The sequence below is a fragment of the Accipiter gentilis genome, chromosome 16 (genome assembly GCF_929443795.1).
Source record: "Accipiter gentilis chromosome 16, bAccGen1.1, whole genome shotgun sequence".
NCBI lineage: Eukaryota > Metazoa > Chordata > Aves > Accipitriformes > Accipitridae > Astur > Astur gentilis.
The window spans coordinates 18,203,830-18,216,585 of record NC_064895.1 but is presented as its reverse complement, the minus strand read 5'-3'; the positions used below and the strand labels follow the sequence as shown (position 1 = coordinate 18,216,585).

The window sequence follows — 12,756 nt, the reverse complement described above, 5'->3', positions numbered from 1 at the left end:
CCATTATTGCTGAAATCACACAGGCATTCTTCCTCCCCGTACTTCGTACACTGTACAACAGCTTGTGTCTCTGGATAGCTAGAGAGATGCCTTTGAGTCAGCAAACAGAAAGGTTTGGTTAAGTAAATTATTTTAATATTGATTTTCTTACACTTTTCGTCTTCATGTATCTTTTTTTCCTGTAACAGGCAACTAATTCTCAGTTCTTGGTTAAACATGCTCATTTGCAAGTCTCTGTGTATGTACATACGTTATGTGCATTTCTGTGTGCATGTGTAGTTTAAGTTTTTCAGCAACGTTCTAAAAATATTTTTAAATTAACTACTTAAATAGTTGTTTATAATTTAAAATTTTCTTGGAAACTAATGAATGTTGCCTTTACAAGGGTGTATTTCTTTTCCATGTGACTTATGTCACCTGGAAGTGTGAATGGACAGTTAGTTAAAATTGCAAATGAAACAAGGTTCTTGGATCGTTTTTATGCAAAAATAAAGCTCTAAACGTAGTGCCTTTTCCATACTTTATAGTTCTGAAAGGCATGATTTGCCTTTCAAACAGGAGTATTCAACAAAGGCAATAAGAAAATCTTGGATGTAACTACCTCCCTCCATTTTTGATTGCAGATAGCTGGCATTTTGAAGTTAGCATATCTCATCCTGTGTATCTGGTTTTTAGTCAGAGACTACAAAAGGAAAACCAGATTTCTTCTTTCTCAACTTTTAGTCTGCTTCTTAACTTTAAAAGAAATAATGCTAATCAAAACTTCTTGAACAAGTGTAAATAAAAATGGTATTTCTGTTCACATGGAGAAAACAGGACTGCTGCCAGGGGCTGATGCAGCGTGTGTTAGATGCTGGGCTGGAATGCCCTGCTAAGAACGCTTACCAGCCTTGGGACTTCACTCCCTGCTACACCTGGTCAGCCATATGCTGTTTACCTTTTGAGTAGATATGTCAGTTTTCATAATTTTAGATGCAGTCACAGTTACTTTTAAACTAAATTCTGAGTTTCAGTGGGAGGAAAGGGAAAGCAGTATAATTTTTTTCTAATATCAGTACTTGTTCTGAAATGTGGTTATTAAAACATTGTCTGCATTGATTTGGCTTCAGTTTGAAAAGTGAGAGTAGAGGAGAAAGTCATCCACTGATAACTGGAGCTGTAGTCCCTGCAGAAACTCAGTTTGGTGTATGTGTCTCCTGCAGAAGTGAGGTAGCACCCATGACCGAGTGCAAATACGAACCAACGGTTGGCTCTAGTCGTGGCCTTTTCCTTGGGTGTAAAGGCAGTGAGCGTTTCAGGTGAGTCAGCCAGGTTTTACTTAGAGCGTGGATTTTCCCGTGCTTTGCGTCAGCACCTCTGGCCTGTCCTTTGACAGTCTCGTGTGGTGCCAGCCTGGGTGGCCAAATGCCCAGCCCCGCCCTGCCCCGCCCCACCCCGCCCGTGCGGGCTGAGCGCATGTCCGCAGGCTCCTCTGCCGGCTTCGTGGGTCTCCTTGGCAAGAAATCCACCCAGCAGCGTTGTAGGGTTGCAAAACAACTGTACAGTGTCCGCTTTTGTGCATAGGTTTAACTTTGCTCGCATGGTTGAACAATGCTCTGTTTTCTTTGTATAATGGGCCTCTATAGGCTTGTGCATCTTGCAGTGGGGAAGGGAGCAAACTGCGTCATCAATGGGCTTGTGATTAATTGCTGTCCAAATTTGTCAATTAGCTAAAAATAGATTTTATAGCAGAGTAGGAGTAGGATATAAAGTCACTACTGTGCATCAGTTTTATTGTCCTAATAAAAAGTTATTGTGCAAATTTCATTGCTAAACTAGGAATAGCTTCCAGTAGTGATTTGAATTAATTACTGTGGAGCCTGTCAGGGTCAGTACGTTATTTGAATTTTCATGTACACTGACAAGAAACCTAATTTTTAATTAAAAGGATGGTTGTAATTCAGCACTGCCCATAGTACTGCTCCTTATTTGTCATCTTAGGCAGATAGCAGACTTGTTAATATACCAAAAAAAAAATTGCAAAGTTTTTTCGCAGCTTGTGTTGGGGCACAAAACCTTGTTTGGCTTTCTGTGTAAGTAAAACATATAGCTTGGAAATAGATTTACTACGGAATGTGCTTCTTAAAGTATTAGGCACAATGCAAAATAAAAAATCTCATTTATGTTTACATCATTAAGAGGGTTAATGTGCTTGCCTGTTAACTAAATGCAATTGTCAATGCAAGCTGTTTTGCAGAAAAATGCCATGGACCCAATCTGCCCCTGTACGTTTTAATGAATTGAGTGTCTAATGTGAAAGAATAGGAGTTCATGAAATAATATCAGAAGAGATTAAAAAATGACACAAAGCTAATTAAGAAAAAAGAGGAGTTTTATTGGAATTTTTACTTTTCTGTAACTCCTAGACTAGTGTTTTGGAGAAGATCTGTTCTTGTTCAATATTCAGTCCTCTCGTCCCTTGACTGTGAGAGCAATCTGAAAAATTCTGGAGTTTAACAGCTTTCTAACCTGCTGTATGTTTAATTTATACTCCAGTATAATGATTAAGTATTTTTTTCCTCAGTCTTTCTGCTTACCAGTCCATCTGCATTTGTGAGATTGATTTGTTTTTTTTCCTTGAGTATTTTACATTTGTATTTACTTAATTTCTTCTGGATATTATCTGCAGTTTATCAAAGTGATTTTGAATTATGATCCTATTTTCCAGAATATTTTAATTCCCTTCTAGCTTAGTGCATATTTTAAAAATGTATTTTCTTTTTTTCTGGCTGTCACTAATTAAAAGTATTGAACAAAACCAGATCTATACAACAGATACCAGATACTGTTTAAAAATACCATCCTCTCTTTTGCCAGTAAACTACTGACAACTACTTTTTCAGATTTTCAATGTTGCAGCAAATTTAAGGTACTAAATAGCATTTCCTCTTTTCTCATCTCCAGTCAGTTGTCAAAGCTCCCTCCTTATATATTTCTTCACTTCCTTCAATTCTTCCGTATGCTTATACAGGCATATTGATTTCTAAATCTCTGTTTTGTGCATTGGAGTAACCTGTTGTGTATTTTCTTAACTGTCGAGTTTCCTGCACTCCCTTATCCCTTAAATCAACTTTCCAAGAAACCTATTCTTCCAGATATCTGAGTTTACTGAAACTGCTTTTTTGAAATCATGATCTTTAGTTTGCTGTTTTCTCCTTGTTTAAGTAACCTCTGCTGTTTTTAATTAACTTCTGTATTTCCATCCTTATATTCAGTTAATTTTCCCCATAAGTATCAAACAAATCTAAAATATCCATTCCTCTGGTAAACTCCTCTATGTTCTAGAAAGAACATTTATCACTCCAGGAGCTTGTACAGATGCATGGTTAATGAACCCTCCTGAAGCTTCTTCCCCAATTCTGTTACTCAGATGCCTCCACAGTTTAGCAAAACCTTCCTTTACAACCTTTTGGGGATTAGGTGATCTCTCAAATTGCTGTCTTGGGATCATACCTGTTCTTTCCTCCTTTACTCTCACCCAGAGACTTCTTATTTTTTCTTTTACCTTTTTCTGAAATTTTAAATTAAAAAAAAAAAAAAAAAGTATATATTGTCCTTCGGTCTATTTACAGTGGTTTTTTGAATATTTTTTTTTTCCTAGTGGAACTCCAATGCAAATTGGTCAGCAAGTTTTCTTATTTTGTGTAATAAGATATTTAATAAGACCAGTATTACACAACTGGAAGTATTTTAAACTAATAACAACTAACCCCTACAAAGATCCACATTTAATCTTTAATTCGTCAAATCTTGAGCTATTGATACATATAGTCAGCCACAGCCATCTTAATTCCAGTAATGTCAATACGTTTCTTTGATCAGAACTGTCTGTTTAGTATTTTAAGATAGTGTTTGACTTCTCTCCGCTTTTCCAGAAAAGAGTACTTGTAAAGACTGCGTCAGATCAGTATCTTATAGATTATTACCCTCCAAACGAGAAATACAAATTTAGCTGGCAAAATGCATTATGTCCTACATACTGGCACATTCAAAGCAGATCACTAGCAAATATGCAGTAAGAAATCCAGTCACTGTAGGATTTGACGGAGATTAGATGTGCTGTTTTGGCATTTATGTATTAAAAAGAGTAGTAAAATAGATAAAGAATAAAGTTAACATGCAAATTCTTATTCCCATTATCAACTGGCACAAGAAATACCTTGAAAATAAAATTACTCTGAGGAAAGTCTTTACCGTAGTTGTATGAAGAACTAGAATATGAGAGTTTTCATCTTGGTTTTTTCAGACACTTGCACTGGATTTTCTGTGGGCATAGTACAAAATATTCTGTATGGCGTAGTCAGAAGGCTGAATAATGGGTAGTCATTCACAGGCAGAAAGGAGCAGCAACATGTTTTTCTGTTCCTGATTATTTCATCTGAAAGTCCTGTTTCTGACTCTGTATCTGTTTATGATCAGTAATAGATTTTTCACTCACTATATCCAAAAATGTTGAAACCAGATACCTTATCAAATGCCCAAATCCAGATTTCCAAAATTACGTGTGTTCTAAGGTGGTTTATTTCCTTTTTCATCATGATTTTGGTGAGATAAGACAAGGACAAGGAAATTTTAAGCAGAAGAGGGTGATGTGGCTGCTATTCTCTTACAAGAGTTCAGAAGAACTAAGCCAAACCCCACCTGGAAAAAAATGAAGTGGTTTTGTTTTGAAGGAAGAAACACTTGAACTAGCCAAACCTGTTTCTGTCAAAGGCATCTCTCTACTGTGTATCAGTTGGGTAAACATTAGTATCCTGCTTTGCTTACCTAACAGCATCAATTGATAGAGACTCCATTTATTGTGTACGTGGCAATTCTGTCCCTGTTTTGTGTATAAGCGTCTGTGCATGCGATGCCATATTCAAGCTAGGTTACTGTAGTTACTATACACTCAGGTGGAAGGATCAAAGTGCAAGTGTTTTCTTAATTTCAAATATAATTTTCTTCTAATTACTTAATTGGCTTCTATTCTACATTTTTCTGTTGGGGTTTGGTTTGGTTTTGTTTTTTTTTTTTTATTATGACCTATGAATCAGAATCCAGATATTTTGGTTGCCTGGTTTTTATCCTTTTATAATGGCTCTTCTGACATTATGCACTTTGAAAATACATAGGACTTCTGTTCAAAGTATGTTCAGGTGTGAGGGTTGGCATATAGAAAAATCCCCCCTTTGAATAAGTTCTAAGTTCATCTGAGGTAATCCTTTTTCTTTTTTTTTTTTTATTACCCTTTTGATTTTATTGAAACCGCGAGCCAAGCTCTTTAATCCTTGGGGCTACAGGTACTCTTATTGTTGGCCAGCTCTTTAACATTTTATGATTAATGAAAAATGTATTTGTCATTACAAACCATCTATTGACTCCCTTTGACTTGCCTCCCCTTTTTTGTAGGTTTTGTGTCCTGCAATCTGCGTATCAGTTAAGAGCAAAAGTTCTTGGCTTGAAGTGTTGCTTATCTAGGAACTGTAATAAAATAATCGTTCAAAGCAGGAATGATTCTTTTATCTTGGGTTACTTTCACCTTGAGCGACTTTCTTCTCTTATTCCACTTTTCACTTCTTTACATCTGTTTTTTGGGTTTCAGTATTTTGGGGTTTTTTTTTGTCTGTTTATGCTTCACCTGCCTAAGGAATGTGTGGCACTGTTTTTTCTGTGCTTGTGTGCGTAAATTGCTTCTTGGTGCATCTTGTTTTGCAAGTATGTTACTTATAAGAATCTTATAAATACAGTATTTACAGGCCAACATTGGGGATAATTTGATTTTTTTCCTGGAAAATGAATATAGTTTGGCCTTTGAAGAAACTTGGGTGTGTTTTTCCCTTATCTGTGCTTTGCTAGACAATACTGTGGGTATTTCACAGTGAAATATCTTTGGGGTTTTTTTGCAATCAGCATTACAAACACAAATGTATGACTATTTTTACTTTTTTTTTTTCCTTAATTTTTTTCTTAGTATAACAATACAGTCTTATGCTTATTTCTGAAATAAAGTCCATAGAGGAATAATACCACTTTTCAAAACTAACATCTATTTGCACAACTGAGACTATTAAACATCAGTTGTTATATTTCTCTTTATCAATGCAGCTACAGTTTATAAAATTTAGACATTTACTGGTAAAACAATTGAAGATAATGATACTACCATATCCATGAAAATCTGCTTACCTATAAGAAAATCGGAGAGATGATTAAAAAAAATAATACTGTGGAGTTTGATGGGGATAGATACAACGTGCTGTATAAAAGCACAACTAATGAATTGCCAAAATGCAGAAGGGAAAGCAATGGGTAAAATAAAACTATGCAGATAATATTTGAGGGATGCGTAAAGCACAGTTTTCTGCAAGACACAATTCCTTCATTATATCTGGGACAATACTTGGATGTATTTGGAGCACTGTACCTAGAGTTGAGTGACCCACTGAGAATGGGGAGAGAGAAGGGCAGTGAGACTGGTCAGGTGTAATAAAACATGAACTATCATGACTGAGCTTAAAGAGCTTTTTGAAGAGCTTTTGAGAATAGTTTAGACAAACATCTGTGCAGAGTGACAGAGCTGCTCCCATTCCTGGTTTGGGATCTAGATGACCCCACCCCTAACTCCAGTGATTTTATGGCATTGCTGCAAATGTAAATCAAAATGCTTCCTTGACTATTCCTGACTTCAGCACTGCACTTTTCACAGCAATAATATTCCCAGTTTCTGACTTACGATAAAACCCGTTCTGTTGCCTGACCCTTGCAGACCTCCTTCAGGTGCTGGTGGTGAAAGGGCAAGGTAGGGGATGTGTGCGTGGGGCACCCGTGAGAAAGTGCTCCAGTCCTGCCTGTACCTTCACTCCGTGCGTGACTCCCAGCACTGCAGCATTCTAGGTTTCTCGGAGCTAGTCTTACACAAATACTTGGAGAGAGATTAGGTGGGCTTAATATGTTTATTGCATAGAAAAAAAGCAGAAATATGGGTAGTGGATTTGGCAAATGCAATTAAAAATGATCTTTTATATCTTCCTTCCTTTCCCAAACAAAAAACAGTGATACAGTATTTCCTTCAGAAAACGAAGTAGATTATCATTAAGAAACTTCTGCATTTTTTACTCTTTGTTCATTTTGATTTTATTTCTTAATAGAATAAAACTGTTTTCTGAGTCTCGCACTTCTGTTTCCTTACAAGCACCTCAACAAACTTTATAGGTGAATATCACAACGATTTGGAATCTTGCTTTTGATGCTGGTGTTCTTTTGAAACCACAGTTAATTATTCACATAGTGAGGTCAGTTCCACTGCTTTAATGATGCTAATATGCTTAGTACAATGTAGTTCCCTCAGACTGTGGACTGGATGCTGTCTTCGCCCATGTAGGTGTGTCATTAGAAGTTACAATTCCTAATCATTCATTGCCACTCCTGAACTTGGGAGCCTCTTTCTCCTGAAACTCCTAATGGAACTGCTCATGAGAACACTCCCAGCCCCACTTCGTTTGGGTGATCTAAATGAGTTTAAGCAGTAGCCATTTGCTGATACAGCTCAGTTTGACAAAAGCCTGTTAGACTACATTTATGTAAGCAGACAGATTTAGGAAATACTATCTGGCAAAGGAGTACTGATGAGCAGGGAAGGGTTGAGCTGGTGAATGTGTCCTTTTTCACTAACATGAGGTTTAAATGCTTTGTCTGTCTGTTCTGCCTTCAGTGTGGCTACAGTGATGCTGATGGTTTTGAGCTGGCACTCATTAAGTTAGTCCTGTAAACGAAGAAGAAATAAATTAGTACTTCTCTAGCAATTAATATAGTGCTGTAGCTATCATTTAAAAAACTCCACACTTCAAAATTATGTAATCGCTTAAAACAGTGTGTAAACAAAGATTTTAAAGAAGAGTTAAATAACATGATACTAGCTTTGGACGTGCAACATTTAGTTGATAATACTTGCTAAATTTTCAAAACTGGATTTCAGTATATAATAAATAGATATTTCAGTATATTTTCAGTATATGTGTATAAAATCTATGGCAGATTTGAAGGACTGCATTTTTATTTGTTTGGGGGGGGAGAGGAGCAGTATTTTATTTACCACAATTCAAAAAGAAACTGATTGGTTTAATGGGGGAGGGGAGAAGGAATTTTTTTTCCCACCCTACATAATGCCTCTAGAGTGTCAAAACTAAATGAATGAAATTTTAGGAACAAAGTGATGTGTTAGAAAACTAGCTTGTGTATTTTGTTTAAAGCTCAACATTTTTAAGTATGCCACTGGATAATGGTATATGAAATGCAAAATATTAAATGTACCTTCTTGTTCATTACTGGTTTTATGGTTTATTTGTGTCTGTGTGCCACTAATTACATGTTGAGCATGAAAAATTGCGTAATGAGCTTTAAACTGTCAACAGTACCTTAGGAAGTGCTTTCTATATGCTTATGTAATATCTTAGGATAAGCTTTAATGGTTTGGAAAACAGTAGAAAACAAAGTGCAAACATCATTGTCCTGTCAACATGTCATCATTTTTAAAGCATACTGTTAAAAGTTGGAATTTTAAGGGATTTGGACACTATCATTCAGTAGTGCTTCAACAGCAATATTATTATATATGCATTGAGTCTCATTTCAACATTTAAACTAACTTTATAGTAAGTAAAATAAAATGCTTTCCAGTTTAATTAAATGGAATTTTATGCTCTTAGGTTAAAACTTTCTGATTTGCTTCTGTGCATCAGCTGTTTATTTGCATTTCTGTTGCAACCACAGTATACATACTGACCTGCTCAGAATTTATGTCATTTGTTACTTTAAAATCTTGTTAAAAATTCTTCTGGAAGTGGCTTACAGTTCCTGAGGTTTGGAATACATTATCAGAGTTTTCAGGGAAAGAGTTTGGAAGATCCAAGTACAAGGAAGCAGCAAGCTATACAGAATAAAATAATTCAGTTTGGGACAAGGAATTATGTTTATTAGCACTTCCACTAAGGTGAAGGTTGGCCTCTTAATAAGGAGGTAAAAACTTAGTGTTGAATGATGACTTATAGTTTAAAGTGAAAGTTTCTTCGAACTAGGTCTTGCTTTTAGTTTTGGTTTTTAGGAAACTATAAATAAATTATTTCCAATCATAAAGAAGTAAAGCGTGTTTAGCAGCTGCCTGAACTGTATCTTCTAGATGTTGATGTTGAATATCACTGGGTTTTGAGCTGATGTGTTGAACCAGTGCCTTTGAGAACATTGGAAAATGCAGGCTGACCATGAAAACGGTTATGAAGTTTGTGGGAGGGTTCTTGTTTCATACTTTTGACCTAAATAGCTGAATCAGTTTCTACACGGGGATTGAAGGAGAGGGGAATAAAATGAAAAACAAGTTAGAAATATAGTAAAAGTTCAGGAAAAATACTCAGAAATCTCCAGAGCTGTGATGTGCTGTACTTCTGTAAGAAGGATCAGAAACCAGAGCTTAGGCACATGACCTCAAGCTACTCAATGCAAATGAGGGAGCATATCCTCAGGTTTTTGGCAAAAAGGCTGCCTTGCTGTTCGAAGCATGCTCCCAACTAAACCAGTCTCTGGATGCAGTGCTAACTTTGGCAGTAGAAGAAATGGTTGGATACTCTCTGAAGATTGAAGGCAATGAGGTAAGATATGGCTTAAAACGAGTTGAAAGTGAAGAATCCAAACTGAGTCAGTAATTTAGATTGTGATAGTATTTAATAATAATATAAATTGTTTCTTTCAAGGTTATGACAAGGAAAATAAGTGTATGCACATTATCTTCTCCCTCTTACCTGATGCTGATAAAATGTATTATACCAGGGTGATGAAAATGTTAAATTATTGAAGATACAAGTTTTAATGCTGTATAAAATCTATTTTGCTCTGTTTGCATGTTTTTTCCCATCTGTAGGCTAATCAGAAAGTCAGACTCAGTTCATACAGTGCAGAACTTGTTCTGAAAGTAAAACTATAATTTTTTTCCTGCATATAAATGAATGTAACTTTATGAATAATGGAGAATGTTTCTTCATGTTTTAATATTGTATATGCAAGATGTTGCTAACTGTAAAGGGCTTGACAGTCTGCTCACTGGATTTGTTCTGGAGAGAAAATTTTGAAGTAGTTAACGCAAAACAAAGCCATTTGTCTAACAAAAACCTGGTTTACATGAGGCTGCATGCTCTGAACGGATTATTGATTAAATTTATGTCATTTTATGGAATGACTATGGGTGCTTTGAAATCTCCAAGCCTCACGTTTCCTTCCTAGGTTTTCCTGCTATAGAATATATCCCTTATATGCATATAGAAATTAGGGTTGGTGATGCTTTTTCTTCTGTAATGCTTGGGGGAGAATTTGAAAAAAACTTTGTCTCCTCATATGGAATATCAGCCATGTACATGCTTAGAAAAAGTTTTTTGTGGTCTGATTTCATAAGTGGGAGAAGAGTTAAACTGAAAAGTAGATAAGCATCAGATGTGAGCCCCAAGAGCCGTGGTTGAGAGAACTGAGAATATTTATCTTTGAGGCAAAAATCACTTTTCAATCTGAGTTCTAAATCTAAAATTACGTTTTTCTACATGCCTCCAGGCAGACCTCTTTATCCTTATATGTGCTTTTAATGGTTTAATTTTTCTCTCTTCTGAGAAAAAAGTTTTAAGTTTGCCCAAGAAAGCTATACTTCTACATAGTTTTAGAATAATGTATCTTCCTAAGGACTGTACTGGTAAAAAACTTTTTTTCAAATCTTCCTTCCTTTTTGTCTTCCATAGAGACTTGCTTTTTTAAGAATTGGTCACTTTTCATTTGGGGAGGAGGGTAATAACTTGAAATGCAAAGGCTTCCAAGATGATAAAAGATAGGAATAACAGATAAAAAGATAGAATTTGAACGTCTTCTTTTTTTTCTTTTTATTTTTTTAAATGCATCCATACATTTTTAAAAGTTGAAAAGAACAAGCTTTTTAGCTTTTCTTTCCGATAGATTTTTGTAGTAATATTTTATAAAACCTTACTGATTGGAAACAATTAAATTTTTTTTTATTAAATTGAGTTATTTTCATGAAATAACAGGAATTTATGCTAAAGAATCCAAACCAAGGATTAAGACCTCATTTTTTACTCTGGACTGGTATTCAGTAATACTGAGTCCAACAATTTAGAGGATTTACAAATACAGATATAGTTCTGAGTTTGTTTCTCTTGCTAAATAAAAAAAAACCATAAATATCTGTTTGTACTCTGTGATGCTATACTGATGTTTAAATTCCAATTTGTTGAATAGAATTATTTCTGTATTTATCCAAGGTCTTCCTCTTTCTGTCCCCATGCATAAATATCACACAATTGACCATTAAAATGTTTCTCATGGTCCAGAACTTGCCAAGATGTTTAATACATGATGCAGACTGTGTCAAGCCCTTAGTTGTAGTATTCTAAGTTTACGTATATAACTGTTTACGATTTTGTTGCATTTACTAGGTTTGCTGGGATGGGTAATCTTCTTAAGGTCCTTACCAGGGAAATTGAAAACTATCCACATTTTTTCCTGGATTTTGAAAGTAAGTTCAAACAATTACAAGACAATGAGAGAATCTTTTCCCTGACTTAGCAGTGAACTGAGGAAAAACTTTTAAAATCTGATTGCTTGCAGTGTGTATTTTCCAGCACAACCAATCTGTCCAAGTCCTTGTCTCTAAAATCATTTGTTCACTCAGGACTCCTTTTCTCTTCCTTTTCTATTTTTCAGGAACCAAATGGGAAATCTTTTAAAAGTTCTCACTTGCACAGAGCTTGATCAGGGGCCAAATTTTTTCCTTGACTTTGAAAGTGAGCAAAGCTTCTTGCCTGGCTTGCCTTCTTTGCTTATTATTTCCTAATAAACTGCATGCGCTTACGCATCACAAAGCAATTCAAAAGGGATTTGCAAACAAATCAAATTACACTTCAGTTAAATATTGCTTTTTGATATTTATAAAAACATACAAAATTACTTAAATTCATTCTGAGTAGAGGCAGAAACATAGATATGCAAGTAAAGCCTTACCTTTAATTAATTTCAAAACATTTATGAGCCATTGTTAAATTTACATATGAACGAACTTGGCCTCAGCTTTCTTTAACAAATCAGGGTTAAAATAAGATTTCTTTATGTTGCTTCCTTGAATGGAAATATATGCTGGAAATAAAAAGCTGAAAAAATAAAAGCAGTGAAGGTGGCACTATTTTTGCCTTGTTCAGTGATGATTTAACTGGGATTATTATACTTTCTAAAAAGTAGTGAAGTAGTCAAAGTGTATGTGCTTGATTTGCATCTCTCTTAATTGCATGGTTATCAGTTTGCAAAACAGTGTTTCACATTCTAATTTCCTTGTCATATCTATATCTGATTCAAAGATATTTCACTTTTGCTGGTTACAGTTTCCCTGCATGTACTTCTAGACATTGTCTTGAAAACTGGTCATCATATCCTTAAATATGGGTTTAATCTTACTTCACTACTTATGTGAAATGGTTTTTATTTAAAATGCTAACAGTGTGTGATGTTTTGTCTCTTAATACCTTTGTTATAAACAAACAAACAAACAAAAAAACAAACTCAAAAACAAACCCAGAAAAGTTTTGAGGGAAGCCAGTGTTTTTAAAATAACTTTGAAGCATGGTTTAAAAGAGAATTTCAGGTGATGAGACACACATTTTATCACCTTGAAATAGCTTTCTTGAATCACTTATTCCT

The 12,756-nt window shown here is 35.2% G+C and overlaps 1 protein-coding gene across 4 annotated transcripts in view; it reads left to right on the top strand.

Annotated features, from left to right (window-relative positions):
- CYRIA (CYFIP related Rac1 interactor A) overlaps window positions 1–12,756 on the top strand; it is a 58,834-nt gene that overhangs the window by 26,159 nt on the left and 19,919 nt on the right. Inside the window, exons 1-2 of one of the 4 annotated variants that reach the window (XM_049818667.1) lie at window positions 9,587–9,662; window positions 11,502–11,581. The exons of 1 other annotated variant lie outside the window; for it this stretch is intronic. In XM_049818667.1, coding sequence (XP_049674624.1) covers window positions 9,658–9,662; window positions 11,502–11,581 — 85 coding nt within the window. In that variant the 5' untranslated portion in view covers window positions 9,587–9,657. Of the gene's footprint in view, window positions 1–9,586; window positions 9,663–11,501; window positions 11,582–11,769; window positions 11,850–12,756 lie in introns of those variants that run through there. 2 more of the 4 variants (XM_049818668.1, XM_049818669.1) reach the window with 2 other exon arrangements.